General features: G+C 43.3%; 2 protein-coding genes across 2 annotated transcripts in view; one reads left to right on the top strand and one right to left on the bottom strand.

Moving 5' to 3' along the window:
* Positions 1-5705, bottom strand: part of LOC140723517 (NACHT, LRR and PYD domains-containing protein 3-like) — a 50850-nt gene extending 45145 nt beyond the window's left edge. Inside the window, exons 1-2 of the mRNA XM_073038082.1 lie at positions 5534-5705; positions 1949-2047 (exon numbers count right to left, since the gene is read on the bottom strand). Coding sequence (XP_072894183.1) covers positions 1949-2047; positions 5534-5705 — 271 coding nt within the window. The remainder of the gene's footprint in view (positions 1-1948; positions 2048-5533) is intronic.
* A 10714-nt stretch (positions 5706-16419) lies between these two features.
* On the top strand, positions 16420-18759 carry LOC140723516 (probable G-protein coupled receptor 139). Its single transcript, XM_073038081.1, has 2 exons — positions 16420-16489; positions 17849-18759. The coding sequence occupies exons 1-2, from the start codon at positions 16420-16422 to the stop codon at positions 18757-18759; spliced, it is 981 nt and encodes a 326-aa protein (XP_072894182.1).
* Positions 18760-20170: the final 1411 nt, after the last annotated feature.

Genomic DNA, 20170 nt, shown 5'->3' with positions numbered 1-20170 from the left:
GAGGCTATATCCTGTGTTCATAGACTCTTCCACCACAGGGAATATATTCTCCGTATCCATCCATCAAGACCTTTCACCATCCGATAGGTTTCTATTAGGTCACTCCTATTTATTCTGAATTCTAGTGAATACAGGCACAGAGTCATCAAATGCCATTCATATGAAAAGCCTTTCCTCGCCGCACACTCAACCTTCAAATTCACTTTTAGGGAATACTGCACGAGTATTCCCAAGTTCCATTGTGCCTCGGATTTTTGAAATTTTCACTCCATTTAGAAAATAGTCACCCGTTTTATTTAACCTTACAAAGTGCATGACCATTCCCTTCCCGACACTATATTCCATCTGCCATTTCTTTGCCCATTCACCTGATCTGTCTGTCCTTTTGTAGCCTGTCGACATCTTGAAAACGACATACCCTTCCACTTATCTCCGGATGGTCTGCAAACTTTGCAAGAAAGCCATCAATTGGACATCTAAGCCCTTAACATATAATATAAAACGAAGTACTCCCAACCTGGACTCCCGTGGGACACCACTAGTTATAGGCAGCCAACTCGATAAGGTTTCATTTATTCCCACTCCTTCCTTCCTCTCAATCAGAATCTGTTTCATCAATGCTAGTGTCGTTCCTGTAATACCTTGGGCACTTATGCCAATAATATAAAGCAGGAAACTAGAATTCTTTTTCAGTTATATAAAGAGTAAAATGCAGGAGAGAGTTGATATTGGATCATCAGAAAAATAATGCTGGTGAGGTAGTACTGGGGGAAAAAGAAATGGCAGAAAATTTTAATTGATTCTTTGCATTCGTCTTCACTGTGGAAGACACTAACAGTGTGCCAGTGGTCCGTGAGTGCCAGGGAGCAGGAAAGAGGGTTATTTGAATTACAAAGGAAAAAATGCTAGGCAAACTCCAAGGATATAAGGTGGATTAGTCACCTGGGCATGATGGACTACAACCTAGAGTCTTAAGAGAGGTTGCTGAAGAGGTAACCGATGCATTATTCATGATCTTTCAAGAATCACATGGATCTAGCATGGTCCAAGAAGAGTGGAAATTGTAAATGTCACTCCATTCTTTAAGAAAAGATGAAGATAACATAAAGGTCAGCCTAACCTTAGTGGTTGGCAAAGTGTTGGAGTCTATTGTTAAGGATGACGTTTCGAGGTTACTAGAGACAACTGATAAAATAAGTCAAAGTCAGAATAGTTTATGCAAATGGTAACCTTCCCTGACAAAGAGGTAACAAGCAAGCTGGACAAAGGAGACACAGTGGATGTCATTTATTTGGATTTTCAGAAGGCGTTTAATAAGGCGCCACACGTAAGGTTGCTTAACAAGACCTACAGGAAAGATACAGGCGTGGATAGTGGAAAGGTTGAGACAGGAGGCAGCGAGTGGGAATAATGGGGCCTTTTATGTTTGGCTGCAGGTGACTAGCACTGTTACTGAGGTGTCAGTATTGGGGCCGCTGCTTTTCACATTGATTATCAATGATTCAGGTAAAGAAATAAGTGGTTTTGTGGCAAAGGTTGTGGATAATAAAAGATAGGTGGTGGGGTAGGTAGTGCTGAGGAAGCAATACGATTGCAGCACAACGTAGACAGTAGAGGCCAAGTCATTGGGTGTGGGTAAGGCAGAAAAAGATAGGTTCTTGATTAGCCAGATCATCAAAGGGTATGGGGTGAAGGCAGGGGAGTGGGGACGACTGATATAATTGGATCAGCCCATGACTGAATGACGGAGTAGATACGATGGGCCGAATGGTCTCCTTCTGCCTCTATATCTTACGGTCTTAATTGGAAGAATTGATTAAAAAAGTGGCAGATGGAATATAGTGTTGGGAAATGTATGATAATGCATTTAGGGGAAAGGAGCAACAGTACAGACTATTTTCTAAATGGGGAAAACATCAGAGATGCAGAAAAGCTTAAGTTTACTTACATGTCTTATGGTCCTGTGGGCTTAACTTGTTAAACAGCCTCATGGGCGGCACCTTGAAAACATCAACCGATTCTCCTTTAACTGTCCTGCGTGTTATCACTGGAAAAAAAAAATCCAACAGATTTTTCAGGAAAGATATTTTTTGAGGAAACAACACTGACGATGTGCATTGAAGTACCACAAGCCCACTTTCTTGATAATCTATTCCAATATCTTCACAACCAATGAAGTCAGACTAACTGGCATATAATTCAACCTCTTCATCTCCTTGAAGACTGGAGTGACATTTGCAATTTTCCAGTCTTCTGGAAACACTCCAAGGCATACCGATTCTTGAAAGTTCATTACTAATGTTACCACAATCGCTTCAAGGAAGTCTTTCTGAACCCTGGTGTATACACCATCTAGACGAGGTAATTTATCTACCTTCTATCCTGTCAGTTTCCCTTTGTCCCTTTTAATGGCAATATCACACATTTCTTGCCCCTCGGCACCTTTAACATCAACCATACAGCCAGTCAGTTGCAAATTATTTATCCATCTTTCTGCGTTACAATGTCTACCATTACGAACTCTCCAGCATAGCTTCCAGCGGTTCGATACCCAGTCTCGCCTCTGTTTTACACTTCATGATTCTGAAGAAACTTGTGGTATCCTCTGCCATATTATAGGTTAGCATACATTCGTATTCCAACTTTTCTTTTCAACGACTTTAGCACTTGCTTTCTTTGGTTTTTAAAATTCTCTACCCTCCAACTCCCCACTAATATTTGCTGTATTATAATCTCTTTATTTGGATTTTTTTTTTGTGTATGTTTTCACCTTCTCGTTGGCGGCGGTTGCCTTTACAATACCTCTTCTTCTTCCGAATTCCTTCCAGAAAATCCAGCCATTGCTGTTCTAGGTACAATCACCCGGTGTGGGGTATGGAGATTGGTAATGGTGCAGTATGAGACATGGAGACTGGGAATCATGTCTGGAAATACTCCCCATGTGGGTTTTGGAGATGAGGAATCGTGCATCGTAAAACACGCGCTCTGGGTTGGAGACCTGATAAAAGGTGTGGCAAAACTCCCCGTGTGGAATAGTGGAACCGCAACCTCACCGTGGATTTGTTCAGTGACTTGTGATCAGCCATAACTAACATCCTTGCCACTGTGGTTGAATAGTTAGTCTCATAATTCTGGCCAGACTCAGCGCCTCTCTCACGCATCCATGGGTCCTTCACTCTGCTCTCTTCTCTATTGCCATCATTCTCTCCTCCAAGCTCGCCCCACTTTCCTCGCCACCCATCTGCGCTCCACCCTCCTTTTCTCACCACCCGTTCGTAGTCACAGCACTCTCTGCACCACACACCTCCACTCCTATATCAAACCCGTCTCCCCCGCCTCTCTCTCATTGACGCCATTCTCGCTCACCCGTCCTTCCTCGCCACCCAACGCAGTCATCCTTCCTCCTCACTGTAATTGCCCACTCCTCCCGCTTGCCACACATCTTTCTTATTCCTCTCTCATTGCCTCCCCTATCACTCAGCCTGTCTTGCTCACTGCTCCTCTCGGTCACCCATGCCCCCATGCCCAGACGTGCTCAACACTCCTCCCTCAACTCCTTCAATCCTCCTCCCGTCTCACTTTCACTCTCACTCACATGATGTCTGTCCAATTCTACTCCTATCCCTCACACTCTCACTAATTCTCACATCCCCTTAATTCCTCCCTACTATCCCCCTCTCCCGTTTCTTTCAATCTCAACACCTCTCTACCCCTCCCACTCACCCACACCTAAAGTCCCACTCCCTTTCTCTCCCTGTCTCTGTTCATCTCTCTCCCTCTCTATCACTCTCTCTATCACACTCACTCCCCTTTCCTCTCTAACCCTCTCTCTCTGCATTTATTACTACCCTCTACCTCCTCTTACACTCACCTTCATCTTCAGCTTTCTGTTGATCCTGTTCACCCCTCACTCTGCACCTGCCCCTCACCCTCACCATTACCTGAATAGCACTTTAAAGATTCGTTGCAACTGTAACTGGGGACTCTGCAGGTTCCAGTCCCTAGATAATTAAGAAATGTTGTATTTGGGAATGCCATGGACTGATTTATTTAAAAGATCTTTGAAAATTATTCTTAACCCAAATACAGATGATACAACTCCGAGGTAAGCACAAAATGCTGGAAACTCGTAGCAAACAGGGCAGCAACTGTAAAGGGTAATGTTGCGGGTTCGAGACCCTAGGCAATTTTCTTTAGATCATGTTAAAGGATCTATCACTCTACCTTGCAGCTGAAATGGTTAAATACGATATTGAAGTGACATTTTTCACACCCGCATGAGGGTGAATTGTCAAACTGGTCCGATTTCATTACAGCAGAAAGGCCGCTCCCTGTTCTAAGGAATCTGTGCGGACAGGCAGCTGCTCACACACAGACGCTGAGCTCAGAGTCAAACAGAACAACAACCCGCATCTTCCAAATCAATGATTTGGCCTCTTCCTCATTCCTTTCCAATTCCACTCAGGGGCCTCAGTCCGAAAGATCGATTAATGATTCAGTTCCATAGATGCTGCCGGAACTGCTGAGTTCCTCCAGCATCTTGTGTGTTACCGTGGTTATGAAAGAGGGAGTGTGTAGGGCATAGAACAAGGCAGTGTTAAATGACTTCAAAACACACCCGTTGTTGGAATATTTTGGGGAATTAGGTATGAATTATTCAACTTCTAATATTTATATTGGACCATAATTTAATCAGTCCGTTGTCTGTATTATGGATCGGAGGTCAAGGAGTCACAGAGTCATAGAAAAGTACAGCACAGAAACAGGCCCTTCGGCCGAGGAATTTAAGCTGCCTAATCTCATCGGCCTGCGCTGGGTCTACTGTCCACCATACTCCTACCATCCAACCGATGGCTTAAACAGTGACATCGTGTTCGCATGCGCTACATTTGCTGGCCGCCCAGTCCACGGCCCTCTGAGCGACCCATGTTCCGCTTAAACTTTTCATCTTTCACCCTTCACCCTTCACCCATGACCTCTGGTTGCAGTCCCACTCAACCTCAGTGGAAAAAAGATTGCTTGCACTTATCTTACGTACATGCCTCATAATTCTGTATACCTCGATCAAATCTCCTCTCAATCTCCCAACCTATTAAATCTGTCCTTATAACTCACGTCCTCCAGACCCGGCAACATCCTTGAAAAATGTTTCGGTACTCCTACAACTGTATTCACATCTTCACTGTATGCAGGTGATTAATCCTTCACGCTGTACTCCAAAGTATTATACAATTTCAACATAACATCCCATCTCATGTACTCAATAAATAGACTTATGAAGGCGAATTTATGGAAATGTTTTCCTTACCACCCTTTCTAACTGTCACGTTACTTTCAATGAATTATGTAACTGTAACCCCAGATCTCTTCGTTCTTCCACTCTCCTCAGTACCCTATCTTTTACTTCTTAAGTCCTACCCTGGCTGTTCCTGCCGAAGTGCAGCACCTCACACTTATCTGCGTTAAATAATGTTTGACTTTTTTTTAGCCCATCCTTTCAGCTGGTCCAATTTCCGTGGCAAGTCATGCTAACCTTCCTTGCTATCCAATAGGCCACCAATCTTGGCGGTGTCTGCAAATTTGCAGATCCAGTTAACTACATTATCATGTAGATTGTTGGTTTCGTTGACAAAGAACAACCGAGCCAGCACTGATCTCTGAAGCATTTCACTAGTCGCAGGGCTCCAGTCATCTACAGTAACCATCTACTGCTACTTTCTGGTTTCTCCCACCAGGACAATGTCTTACCCAGTTTATTGAATGCCGAGTGAATGGGCCTTCTTGACTATCCTCCCATGCGAGACCTTGGCAATTCCCTTCTAAAGTCCATGAAGGCATAAAGTCCCTGACTGCCTTGTCTTCATCAACTTTCATGATAACACACTCAAAAATACCTATAAGTTACTGAGACAAGACCAACCACGTACGGCGCCATACTGACCATCCATACTCAGTCAATGGCTATCAAATAATTCATATATCCTATCCCTTAGAATAGCTCCCGATACCTGTCCCACTACTGATATCAGACTCACTGCCTATAACATTCTAACAGCGTTTTTAGACCAGGACCTCAGTACTTATACAGACTCTGTATCCATCTCATTGGCCAGGTCATTTCTGATACCATCAAAATTGTTCTTTCCAAATTTTAATCTCAACCCACGTAGACAGCTTTTTCCATATTTCCTTTGATTCTGGTGGCATTATGATCACGAGATGTAAGGAGTACCCCTACACACCCCTCTCTCTTTGCCGCCCACCTCACTCATTCCTCTCTCCTATGTTGTCCCGGTCACTCACCCTTCTTGCTCACTGCACTTCTCTCTCACCCCTCCCACTCGCCGCCTCATGCACACCCCTTCCTCTCTCTCACCCAACCCTCCGCGCAGCCCTCTCCATCATCGTCTCTCCCATTCTGTGAACCCTTATTCTCCCCTCTCTCCCTTCTACTCCATTTTTCACCTTACTCTCTCCCATCCTATTCCCCTCATTACTCCTGACTCACCCTCTCTCCGCCTCCCCCAGCCGCTCTCGCTACCACTCACATTTTCCCACTCCTGATGCCTCACACCCTTTCTCTCAAACTCTCCCTCTCTCTCCGCCCTCTCTCTGATCCTTCCTTTCTCTCCCCTTTCCCTCCAGTTGTTTCACTGCCTCCTTTCTCTGTCTCCCGCTCTCTCTCGCCCTCTCTATGATTCCTATCTCTTTAAAATTTTCTCACTCCGCCGGCTCCCCGACGCAACTTCATCTTGCCCCTCTTCACCTTCCACACACCCATCCTGCCCCTCCTCCGCCTGCTCACCCCGTCCAACCGCACTCTCTTACTTTCCATCAACCTCTCCCTCCCCTTCACACTCGCAGTTATAGCAAGCATTTAAAAATTACTGGCAACGGTAACTGGGAACATAGCCAAGTTAATGTTGCAGTTAGGAATGCCACGGACTGATTATCTGAAGGAATCCTGGAAATACTTGATGAATAATTGCAGACGATGCGAGTCCGAGGGGAACATAAAAAGCTGGAAACTCGCAGCAAACACTCGCCGCACTGTACCGGGTATTGTTAGGGTTTGAGGCTCCAGGAAAATTACTTAAAGGCACATTAATGGTTCTATCGGTCCTTTATGCAGCAGGAATGTTTATACATGTGAGCGATTTCACACCTGAATGACAGTGAATTGTCGGACCGGTTGGAGAGGCCGTTTCCTGTTCCCAGGAATGTGCGGGTCCAGCAGATGATTCCACACAGACCCTGAGCTCCGAGTTTCACAGAACAACCACCCGCATCTTCTAATTCAATCCATGATCTGCCCTCTTCACCTACATTTCAGGTTCCACTGAAGGGTGTTGTCCCGAAGGCTTGACTAATTTCGCCGTTCCATAGATGCTACCGGTCCTGCTGAGTTCCTCCAGCATTTTGTGTGTTACCATGGTTACGAAAGGTCAGGCGTGATTCAGAGAGAAGGGGCAGCTTGAAAAAATCTTCAGGATATGTCCTTGTTGTTAGACTATTCTTGGGGAATTAAGCTGTAAAAGAATAAAATTTTGATAATAATATTTGATCATTTTTTTAATCAGCACGTTGTCTCTGTTATGAGTCAGAGATCAAGGAGGCATAGGAACGTACAACACAAAACCAGGACTTTCGGCTCAGCCATTTAAACTACCGAATCCCATCGAGCTGTACCGGTGCCAAAGCGCTCCATACCCCTTCCATCCAAACTATCTCTCAATGGTTGAAATCAATCCCACTTGTAACATGTGTAGCTGGTAGCTGGTTCCACACTCTCACGACCCGCTTAGTGAAGATGTTCTCCTTAACCTTTTCATCTTCACCCATTAACCCATGACCTCTGCCTGCAGCTCGACCCAACCTCAGTGGAGAACGACTGCTTGAATGTTTGTTATCGACAGTCTCCATTTTGACGACCTCTCTCACATATTCTTCGTTCAAAGGAACACAGTTCGAATCTATTCAATCCTTCATTATAAGTTTCAAATATTTGTTTCTTTATATTTAAATAACATATATATTTTTAAAATAACTGCAGATGATGCGAGTCTGAAGTAAAACTAAAATGATGGAAACTCGCTGCGAACAGGGCAGCAGCTGTCACTGGTAACGTTGCGGATTCGAGACCCCAGGTAGTTTTCTTTGAATCACTTTAAAGATCCTATCGCTCGTCCCTGAAGCAGAAATGGTGAAATACAATATTAAAGTGATTTTGTTCACAGCCGAATGAGAGTGAATCGTCGAACAGGCTGGATTTGGTTTCTGCAGAAAGGCCGCTCCCTGTTCTGAAGAATGTACAGGGCCAGACGGCTACTATCTCACATACCTGAGCTCCGATTCTCACAGAAAAACAACCCGCATGTCCCAATCAATCATCTGGCCTCTTCTCAGATTGGTGAGACGGAGCGATTAGAGCAGTGGGCGGGGCAGTTTGTAACGACCTCAAAACATATCCAAGAATATCCGCGAATTTTCTTGGTGAATTTAGTTGTGAATAATTCAAATTATGGTATTTATTTCTGATTTTTGTTTAACCAACCTGTGGTCTGTTATGAATCCGCGACCAAGGAGTTAAAGTGTCAGTTTGAAAGGTACAGCATAGAAACAGGCCCCTCTGCCGAACTACTTACACTACCTACTACAAACGACCTGCACCGAGACCATACCGACCATACCCCTGTCTTCTAAACGTTCAGCTGGAGCTCCCATGCACCACTTGTGCTGGCAGATCGTCCCGCACTCTCACGACCCTCTGACTGAAGAAGTTTCACATTGTTCCCCTTAATCTCTGCACTTTACACCTTAACCAAACACGACTGGTTGTAGTCCAACCCAATATTAGCGGACCAGCCCTATCTTTTATGCATATTTACTTCGAGTCCAAAGGCATTCGGATCACTAACTGTGAAGTGTTCCACTAGGCAAACGTTTCTCATCTGATCGCTCTCGTTTCCAAAAAAGAAGATGAAGCAGCGCACACTCTCACGTTTGGGACTTCCATGTACTGATTAGCTAAACTATCCAGAACACATCCGACAAACTTTACTGTCCCCAGTCCTTTTACAGCGTTGGATTTCCAGTGAAAATCTGGAAAGTTAAAATCACCTCTTATCACCTTTTGTTTCTTGCAACAGTTTGCGATCTGTACTAATTCATTCCCCGAAAACCTTCGGACAGTTGTATGGTCTGCATTGTAGCCCCATTAACGTGGGCAAAGCTTTCTCATTACTCCGCCCAGTTCCACCCGGAACGCCTGACTAGGCGAGTTCTCCAGAGATCTGGCAATCTGGTTCCCAATCCGCAGGTTATTAAAATTCCACCCTCACCCCATACCTCGCGTGCAGCACCAGCATACCTTCCCGCTGGGACATTAGTCTCCTTTCTATTTAGGTGCAAGCCGTCTCTTCTGCACCGGTCCCACCGTCACTGGAACCTACTCCAAGACACAACAAGCGACTCCTCTGTATAATCCTCTATTTTACTTTCATTCATGTGTCGCCGAAACTTCCGTAATCTTTCAGCCACGTATACCAGCTCAGGCAGCATGTGACAAGCCCGCAGCATTCTCAGTGTAAACAAAAAAAAACCTACACCTGACATCCCCTCGATAATTTCCTCCAATTACCTAAATATTATATCCCTCGTATTATCCATTTACGCCCTCGATAATAGCTAGCTCTTCAATACATCATCGTGAAAAACCCGAGGGCGCTCAATCTTTCCTCATAATACCTGCTCCTAGTAAATATGTTCTGCATCCTGTTTAAGGCTTCCAAATCCCTCCTATAATATGAGGCCATACGGCCCATTCTCATGGCTGACTTGATATCCCTCGCAATACCATTCTGTTCCCTTCTCCCCAAAACCTTTAAAGCCCTGACTAATCAAGAGCCTAACAAGTTCTGCTTTAAATACTGCATCCATAACTTGTCCTCCACAGCCGAGAGGGGAAGTGTATGCACAAGAATCGCCACCGTCTGGCTAAAAAAATAATCTTCCTAATTATCTATTCTAAGTTAATGCCCATCTATTGGGATTCTTTAATAATGTGGGGCCAGAACCAAACTCATTTCTGCCAGTATGGTCTAAACAAAATTTGTAGTGTTGTTGCATTATCACTTCGTCCCAGAATGAGGACACCTGCTGAACCACATTATCCAACTTGCACAGTAACTTTGATTTGTGCACTTGGCCACCAATTCCCATGTGTACCTTCTCACCGCTAAGAATCCTGTCAATAATCCCAGACTTCTCCTTGTATTTCGGCCCACCAAGGTGTACGACTTCACTCTTTTCCGGATTGAACGTCGACTTCCACTTCTCAGCCCAGCTTCACTTCCTATTAATGGTCCGTTCTAAGCTACGACAACCATCTACATTAATCATAAAACGAACAAACTTCGGGTCAGCGACAATCGTGAGAAGCAAACCTTCCACTTTCTCAAAAAAGCTTTTGTATTAAAAAAACCAAAAAGAGCAGGGCACCCAGAACAGACCCCGCGCAACACGACTGCCCATCGACCACCAGGCTCAATGATCTCAAATTGCTATCAGTCTCTTCCTTTTGAGGGCAAAACTAAAGGTTTCATAAAGATTTACGAAATATCAGTGGAGCTTTCTTGAAGTTTCCCTGGTCTATAATTGTAAGGATTAGCCCTATTAAAATTCTTGAGCGTTAAACAAAGAAATAACATTTGTTACCCTCCAGCATTCTGTAATTACTCCTGTGGCGAGTGCGTACCCAGAGATTATCGTCAACCGCGCTGTAATTTATCTCCTAGTTTTTTTTTCTGAATAACCCGGGGTCCTGAACGTCTGCACCCTGCGACCTAGCTATCCTAATGTTGTTTTTCTGAAATTTTTCAGCAAATTCCTTTTCTTAGTGTCGACATATTCCAGTATATTAGCCAGTTTAACGTTGTTCTCACATTCGTTAGTGCCCCTCTCATTGGCGAGGACTGAAGCAATCTACACATCAAGGACCGCTCCAGCTTTCTTCCAACTCTAGGCACCTTTCCAGTTTAATCCAGGATCGGTCCTGTCCTCAACCCACTCAAACCTCTGCTCCTCACGTGAGTGTAGAAAACCTTAATTTTCCGTCTATCCTTCTGACCCCAGCCTTTGCTATCCCCTTCTCGCTCTACTCGGTCCATTCTTAACTTCCTTCCTGGCTACCTTCTAACTCTCGAACCCTCTCTGATCCTTTCTTCCTCAAGCGAGCTTCCTACGTCCTCTTGAGTAGGAGTTGCGGAAGTATTGAGAACTGTGGCTCTTTCCTCTTTCCCTGCCTCACTGGAGAAAATCCACCCAGAACCCCATGCAAGTTCGCTATAAATAACCTCGATATTTCTGTTGTGCATTTCCTTGAGTACATCTGTTCCAAATTTACGATCCCAAGGTATTACGTAGTAACATCGTTATTCAACTCCCCGAATTCATTACTTCCCCGTATCTCTGTTTCTATCCATGTTCAAGCTTACGGTAAAAGTTAGGGAGTTCTCGTTACTCTGTACTAATTACTCAGAAAGGGAGAATGTTGTCACCTGATCCGGCTCATTGTTTGGTACAAGTTCTAATGCGAGGCTGGGGGTTGGGTTGGAAGAGCAGGATGGTATATACAGAATATTACCGACAGAGTGATTGTCCTTCTTGTTCTGGCAGCTCAGGTGGCTGCTAATTAGAATTGAACTGGCATTCAACAATGTTGGTTTAAACTAACAATAATACAGATGGACACATTAGTCAATGGAGGAGAAATTTTCCAGAAACATATCGACATTTCGCAGTCGATTGAGAAGGAAAACATATACGAGACGGATAATTTATTTGCCTTCCTGAGACGTGAGGTGATTACTGACAGATTTCCCTCCTTCCAGGCGATCGTTCCGTTTCTGCCTTTCGGACATGTCGCTAACACACTGGTGTTATCACTGTTTATCCTGACCTGTCACCGGCCACTTGGATAATGTCTCTGCTTGTCTAGTTCCCTCAACCGCAATGTTATTATCACCGCTCAATGGGCCCCACTACTGAGCATACAAGGAATGTCACTGCATATTCAGAACCACATCTGAGTATAATCTAATGGTAATTCCATTGTTGGTCCAGTCTGGTGATAGACACATCTTTATAAAAAAATAATGTCCTCAGTGCAATCACACTGTTGGTGAGGATACCCAGTCATTGTTGATCACCCTTTCACTGGATATCAGAGCATATTGGTCATTTATATATTTGTCAACGCCGCTCCCTTACCAGCAGATAGAACTTCTGATAAGGCCGCAACTGTACAACCAATACTTCAAAAACGTAATCATTTCTGAATTCAGAGTACGCTACACAGTAGGGGCCTTTCACTGCAACGTACGGCTTTGGATTTGATTTACCGGTTATACAGATCGGAGGAGAGAGATTTGAGGATAATGTATGAACGAGTCGCCAACGTTACACCGGAATATCAAGACATTCAATTTTCAATTTTGTTATCATTGTCAGACGTTACCCGGCGTTTAAGGAAAAATACTCCTGCGACATTGTCATCATTAAATTGACCCGTGTTTACATATCTAGGCAACCAGAGAAAGGGGTGTTCTGTTTTCTTTCATTTTGTTTTCTTTCCGTATATCTAAACGACGTTTGGTGTTATGTATTTATTTGCAGACTTCTTACGCTCTTTCATTTGGTCTGTCTATACGAAAACAAATCCGGATATCGTTCAGTGGATAAAGAGTCTAAATTATGAAAAGAAATGCAGCTGGTATTCAGTGGCTGCGGATAATGGAACCTAAGAATATCGTGACTTACGTGACTTACAGTTTTTAAATTTTCTGTTCACATGTATACATACGTTTAGTATACTTAACATCTAAAAATATATTGTGCTGAATGCTGCCAATAAATATTCATGTTTTTGCTATTTGAACCATGGTGTGTATCAACAACAAGGGAGTGTTACTGCACAATTCTAATCAGATTCATTGCAGGTAATAAGCGATGCCGTTAACCCTTTATATTTAGGTACTTGCAGATTTACGGGAAACGTCCAGCTACATATTTATGTGCAAGAAAAATAAGACAATATTTTCTGAAAGATTTTCGAATGATCTGTAAATATTGCTGTAATAAGAGAAAAGGAGCAGAGCAAAGATGTCTATGTAAGTGGGAATTGATGTGAAACAGTCTGATGAATGCTCCCAAGCTCACCAGGAAGCGCACTCGCCTTCATCTCTCTGAGCGACTGCAGAGCCGCCACCTAGACTGGGTTTGCACGTCATCTGACATAAAGCAGGCACGTTAACAGTAGTGTTGAAATGTTTGAACGAGTACGGGCCTGGTTTATTGTTCATATAGATTCTCCCGTTACATAAGCAGAATGGTCTGCGCTGCGCTTTCATTAACACTTGCCACTTGCCACGCTGAGGCTATCACTGCTTCTTAAACCATCACTGAGCTGAGACGTTGATGATATCATTTCTAGCCATGCTGACCGCGTCATTACTAATCCACGCCTTTCGTTGACAACGATGGTAACGTTGAATCCTCTGCATAGTCAGCTGACCAAAGAGATGATGTCAGAGCGTACCCGGATCATCCAATAAAATGCATTGCTAAGAATGCATGCTTGAAGTTTCCGCTCTGTACAAAATTCAGGTGGTGATTTGTACAACTCATTGTGCGATCGCTGCAGTCAGCTGATCACCGTTGAGCTAGATCAAGTGCAGTCCTTTATTTTGTACATTATTGTTTTTAGTATTTATTTTTTTGTCGGCGTGGATGGCCCCAAGCGGTAGTGCAAATAACAGCTCACCAGATGCTACTGTCCTGCCGAAGACATAACTATATGGCATGAATTAAAATCAATGGATATTTATCAAATAGTCTTACTCTAGAAAGGGGCCCGAGACAGGGTTGTGCATGGTCACCACTACTCTTCGCATTGTGTCTGGAACCATTAGCTCAATACATCAGACAAAATGAAGACATCAGGGGAATTACTATTAAAGGGACAGAGCATAATTTGGCTTGTTACGCTGATGGCATTTTGATCTATCTAGGGCAACCAACATACTCTTTACCTAAATTGATGCAATCCTTTCAACAATATGGTAAAATATCAGGGTACAAGATCAACATAGATAAAACCCAATTACTTTCATATAACTATAGCCCACCAAGGGGAATAGAAAGTCGATACCCCGGGCATGGCAAACAGAATCTTTCAAATATTTGGGCATCATTGTGCCAAAAGATTTGGCAAAATTATCAGAATGTGATTATCAGCCTTTATATAAAACAAATTAAGGAAGATATGGCAAGATGGAACCTGATTACTTTTTTTTAGTCTCAGTTCAAGGATTGAGTCTATTAAAATTAATGTATTGCTCAGCCAATACACTATTTTCATACACTACCAATAGAGATTAATCAAAATCAATTCAATGAATGGAACAAGATTCATTATCAATATCAAGGAATATTTGGCAAGGTAAAAGGCCTAGAGGTCGTCTGAAAACTTTGCAATTAACGAAGGAAAAGGGGATGGTGCCTACCTTCTCTTAGAGATTATAATTTTGCAGCACAGTTGAGAGCTGTGAAATGTTGGTGCAACCAATCATATGACGCTCAATGAAAATACATTGAGGAGCGGGTACTTCCCAAACCCATAGAAGCAATTTTGGCTGATAACAGCGTGCAAAGGTACATAAATACTATTGATAACTCATGGGTGAAATTGACTCTTAAAATATGGAATACTACTATAAAATAACATAATCTAGAGGGAGATATTGTATTTATTCAATGGTGTGCATATGACTCGGAAATACACCGAATAAACTGTATGCTGGGTTTAAGGACTGGGCAGCTAAAGGAATAACAGTTCGTTGCAACATAATGAAAGAAGGAACACTGTTCAGTTTTGAAATGCTTAAAGAGAAACACTTATTAGAAAAACAAGATTTTTAACGATATTTACATATGCGACGATATGTTAATGGGACGCTTAAAAAAGAAACCAAGGCAAGTACATGCTTGATAGAACTATTTAGAAAAGCATATAATTCAGATAACGGTAGTAGAATCATTTCAAGCATGTATAAGGGTTTGTCAAATCTTAAAACACGTTCGGCTTCATACATTAAAACAAAATGGGAGAATGAAGGAGGGATAATTATATCTGAGGAAGAATGGACAATAATATGGAGGTATCAATGGAAGAGTACCAGTTCACAGAAATGGAGGGAGTTCGGATGGAAATAATTTGATAAGATATTTTATTACACCCTCTTAGAAATCCCATTATGATAGTAACCTCCCTGTTCGCTGGAGAAATTGTGGAAATCAAAATGCAAATCATTAAGACATCTTTAAATGTGAAATACCCTTAGAGAGTACCAACATATATTTTGTGTATCTACCTCAAGAATGGTGTAAAATAGATGAATATTTAACGAATATACTGTTGGTGGCTGGTAAAAAGACTCTTACTAGGAAATGGTTATCACAGGAGAGCCCACATTTAAATTCATGGATGGAAATTACAATGGACATTTTCAAATCGGAGAAGATAACAGCATTTTTAATCATTAGCTGGAACAATTTGATTCATACTGGGTAAAATGGGTTAACTACATAATGCCTCATAGGCCTGATTTTATTCTCACAAATCAATGAATATGTTGTTAAAAAAAATCACTCTCTACTTGTACATAGTTTTTTTTTCGTTTTGCTTGTTTTCTTTTCTTTCGACTGTTTTCTATAAGTGTTTACCTCAGATAAATACTATGTGGAGATTTGTGACATATATGATATATATGTACAATGTCTGAAATATATCTTATGGAAATGTCAGTTCAATGATGAAATTCAATAAAAAATAAATTAAAAAAAAGGAAAATGAGCAAAGTTGGAATAAGGTGATGAAATCGGTATGTTCCACACATTTATTGGGTAACTAATGCGGACTGTGCAAGCCCGCTGTAATGCTCATATAACGTGGGGTTGTGTTCAGGATAAACCGTGCGCTCGCACAGAGCAAACGTTTGCTTTGAAGGATATGGACCGAGATATCATACAATTAATATTAAATAAAATGAATATGAAGGCAACAATAGAACTAGGCGACAGGTCATGAATGGCATTTCAATGCGGAATGCCTGGAACAGCTTTAAAAACTTCCTGACTGTCTACTTTGCTAGACGGTGTGGTGCCGAGAGAACACAGAATTAGAAACAGCGCCTTGTTTGTTCACTGACTATAACTAACTTGAGTCATTGTGCAACCTTTGTGCCTGTTGTTTTATTTTTATCGGGCATAGGTTAATGTATAAAAGGGCAGCCAGCTCAGAGCGCAGGCGAGTGGCGCTTAGTGCAAGGAGTGCGGTACATTTTGTACAATACCCGAAAAATGGCTCTACCAACAATCCGGGATGTAAGGATTGCATTTTACCCTTTTCTCGCAGCCTTCGGTGTTCCGGGTAAGACGACACATTGAAATTACTCTCTGTCTGAAATGCTCGGGACGCTCTTCGATTAACAGTGGTTTCACTGGGTGTCTTGTCCCGGTGAAACCAACCCAGCGCGGAGACACGGCAGACTACTGCTGCAGAGATGATCCTCTCCGGTGGATCCTCTCACGTTCACTGCCGCCCCCTCCCCCCTCCAAAGGTCACCCCTGACGATGCTGCTCAAATTCAGAGAAATCAATCCTCCCCGCTGGCAGGTGTAAATCCGCAACCACGCATTGTTACAGATTGAAATAAATCTTGTGATATAACTTATTTTTGAAGAAGAGTACGAATTGTGGGATCATTGTGGATTGTACCAACTGCCGCCCAACACAGCACCTTCCAATCTATCATAATTGGACAGAGAGTGGAGTTTCAGGATAAATTCTGCTTACCTTCGTCTCTCTCTTTCTCTCTCTTTCTCTCCCTCTCTCTCTCCCGCGCCCCGCCACTTTAGGCTTTTCGATCAAACCTTTGATAATATGTCTCACCCGTACTAGCTGGGAATTATATTAAATATAGCTATCACAAGCATGTCCAGCTAGTGATTTGAAATAATTTCTCCCTATTGCTCCTGCAAGATGATAACGAATGCGATCAAAAGGGCAGATGTATCCCAGAGGAGGAGCTTATTTATTGATCGGCATGTCTGAAACTATTGAATTTCGGTTAGTTTGTGTACAAGCGACACTGGACAAGTCAGTGAAGTCCGTTTCTGTTCAACCGGCCCCGTGCTCATTCACGGATTAAACGCAGGGAACGAGTGTATCGGTTTCACCCTGGGCCTGGTGACCGAGAACAACACGACCCCACTTAGTCTGGGACAGTACTGGCTCAAAAATCATGAGAGCTCCGTTGAGTGGAACCTGTCGAGTTCACATCAGCCGATTCTCCTATAGCCGCTGGGTTCAGCGGCTCTCAATCCCGACAGCTGGTGCCTGAATGGGGTTTCGAGGGTAAGAGCCATTGAAATGACGATCCCACGGGTGGGGGTTGCAGGGCGCAAGGGAGGTATGGGAGAAGATGGTGATCTCCGTGTTTCTGGGTTGTGATGGCGAATGAGCAGAGGTGCTGCCCCTTTCGGTTACATCGCCAAGGTGAAATCGAGAGCGTGTCATCAGCAACTTAACCAGGAGCAAATGCGCAGTTCGGCTGCAAACCGTTTTAGTTCACTGAATGAGGGGTTTTTAGTCTCTTGAAATATTTTTAAAATATTCTCGCTTGGAACATATTTTGTCGATCACTGTCGGAATAGTATTTTCACATTGGACTTCGCAAACACTTCTCCTCGCCCTGTTTGTAACTCACACTTTGTATCTCTTTCCCTAGCGAACCTGTTGACAATGGTGGTTCTCTTCCGAGGGAATTGCGGCCTTTCCAAATGTGTATCCCACTACATGGTTGCCATGGCAATGGCAGATCTCCTGGTGATGATGTTCTGTGTAATCGGGTATCATATCGTCATGTACCAGTTTCCAACATCCTTCCTGTCCTACACATCCGCTTGTAAGGTCGTTCTGTACTTCACGTCGACCAGCCTGCAAACCTCGGTCTGGTTCACTGTCCTGTTCACAGTCGATCGGTTTGTAGCGATCTGTTGTCAGAAGCTTAAAGTGAAGTATTGCACAGCGAGGACAGCTGTTGCCGGCATTATAACCGTGGCGCTCCTGGTGCATTTACAGAGCGTCCCGTTTCTATTTGAGTATAAACCTGTGCGTATAGATAACGGTATTCAATGGGGCTGTCAGCCGAGCTCATGGTTCATGACGTCTCCTGTGGGAGTCGCATTCTCCTTTCTGCAGAGTATTTTAACGGTTATAATACCTTTTGTACTGATAACCCTGTTTAACTGTCTGACAGTAAGGCGCATATTATTAGCCAGTAAAGTGCGCCGCGGACTGCGCTGTCACAGCAGTCAAGCGCAGAAGGATCCGGAGATGGAAAGCCGCCGGAAATCCATCATTTTACTCTTTAGTGTGTCCGGCAGTTTCATTCTGTTGTGGCTGACGGCCGCCGTGAGCTTTCTGACCACCCGACTCACAGGAACCGCGCATTACGACGGCAATTACACCGACTCTGCCTATGTCGCCACTGAAGCCGGCTACATTCTCATGTACCTGAGCTCCTGCACGAACACCTGCATTTATACAGCGACCCAGGCTCAGTTTAGAGAAGAAATGCTGCTTGTGTTAAAATCTCCTTGGACTTTGTTTTTAATATTGATTAATAAACTCAGTTAAAGCAAAGCACATGTTCCTAAAGGTCAAAAGTTCATTAACAACTAATTCTCCGCATCGGGCATCCGTCATTGGGTCGCGATGTGCATCTGGGTTTTATGCGTTTAAGTATAATGGGTTTCGATATTAAATTGACTTGGAATAAGATAACACTCACTCCATTTCCGTGCAGGAGCGCCCTTGACAGCGTGACGTCATCAACAATCCTGGTATCCGATCACTCAGTTGATTTCATTCACTCGTTCCGTTTCACAGCTGCGTTGACACTCAGGGCACATTTGGCCGCAGGGTAACTCGGGTAAAGCTCGAGCAATCGCAATGACTTTTATACTGGCAGTGGAGATTCGCTGCGGTCAACGCTGTGACAGAGCCACCTTCTTGTAGATTGCAGCGGGGGATCAATATTGCATATATTCTGCCCCAAGTCGACTATGGCGAACTAAGCTAATCCCCAGAGCCATAAAACATCCCGTATCCCTCGCTTCCTTCGTTAACCAAGGGCTATCCAGATACTTTTCCATTATTTTATTGTCACCGGCATCCATCACGTCTGTTGTAGACATCACCACGCAACACTGGGCAAAGAAAGGATGGCTTCAGATCTGTGTATGCATGTGCCTGTAGTGTTAGCTACTACTGACGTAGGAAAAGACAAAGTTGTTGGCTATCTGTACAATATACACCTCCTCATAATCGTATAAACTTCTACAAGGACCCTTCAATTTATTTTCTATATCAATTAATCAATCAAACTTCTCCTTATAGTTTATTCCCTTCCCCACAGTCCAGGAACAATCTGGTGAATTTTGATCTACCATCGCTCAAAGCCTTGTTAGACAATGCAAGTATAACAAAAACCCCTTGTCCTGTCCACTTGTCCCACTGCATTCAGAGAGGTATGACCTAGCATTGCAAGGTTACAACGAAAAGCGACCCTACAAAGGTCTGTATGTCCTCCCAGAATTTTATTTCACGAAGTGCATTAAGTCACAAATTGTTTCACATACTGTTTTGCAAACAATAAAGGATCCAGCAGCAAATCTACACTCGCCGCTTATTGTCGGCGTCCGGGAACAGAGCGACACACGCACACTACCATTTACATCCATTTACCGAGCTAATATTGTAACTAGTTTGCCAACTCATCTCGGTGTCCCTGTATCTGCCATGGAAGCCTTCTTAGAAACATTACTGAAGTCCATCCAGACTCCCTCTACCTTCCTGCTTCGTTAAATGGTCGAGATTATTCCTTTAAGATCACAGTCACATTTGTGAGACATGACGTCCCCGTAACAAGAAACCACTACTAATTATTCACTTAGATGAACTACCTTCCGGGCTGTATATACATCAATTTTGTTAACCGGAATTTTCCCCCATGACATTCCCACGCCGATATAAAGAGAACTGATCT

This window comes from Hemitrygon akajei, unplaced genomic scaffold (assembly GCF_048418815.1).
Source record: "Hemitrygon akajei unplaced genomic scaffold, sHemAka1.3 Scf000116, whole genome shotgun sequence".
NCBI lineage: Eukaryota > Metazoa > Chordata > Chondrichthyes > Myliobatiformes > Dasyatidae > Hemitrygon > Hemitrygon akajei.
Note: the sequence above shows the minus strand (reverse complement) of the source record. Positions and strands in the feature narration are given on the sequence as shown.

Coding starts and splice junctions, on each gene's coding strand:
- LOC140723516 (XM_073038081.1), top strand. CDS start 16,420: ATGGCTCTACCAACAATCCGGGATGTAAGGATTGCATTTTACCCTTTT. Junction 16,490..17,848: donor CGCAGCCTTCGGTGTTCCGG/GTAAGACGACAC, acceptor CTCTTTCCCTAG/CGAACCTGTTGACAATGGTG.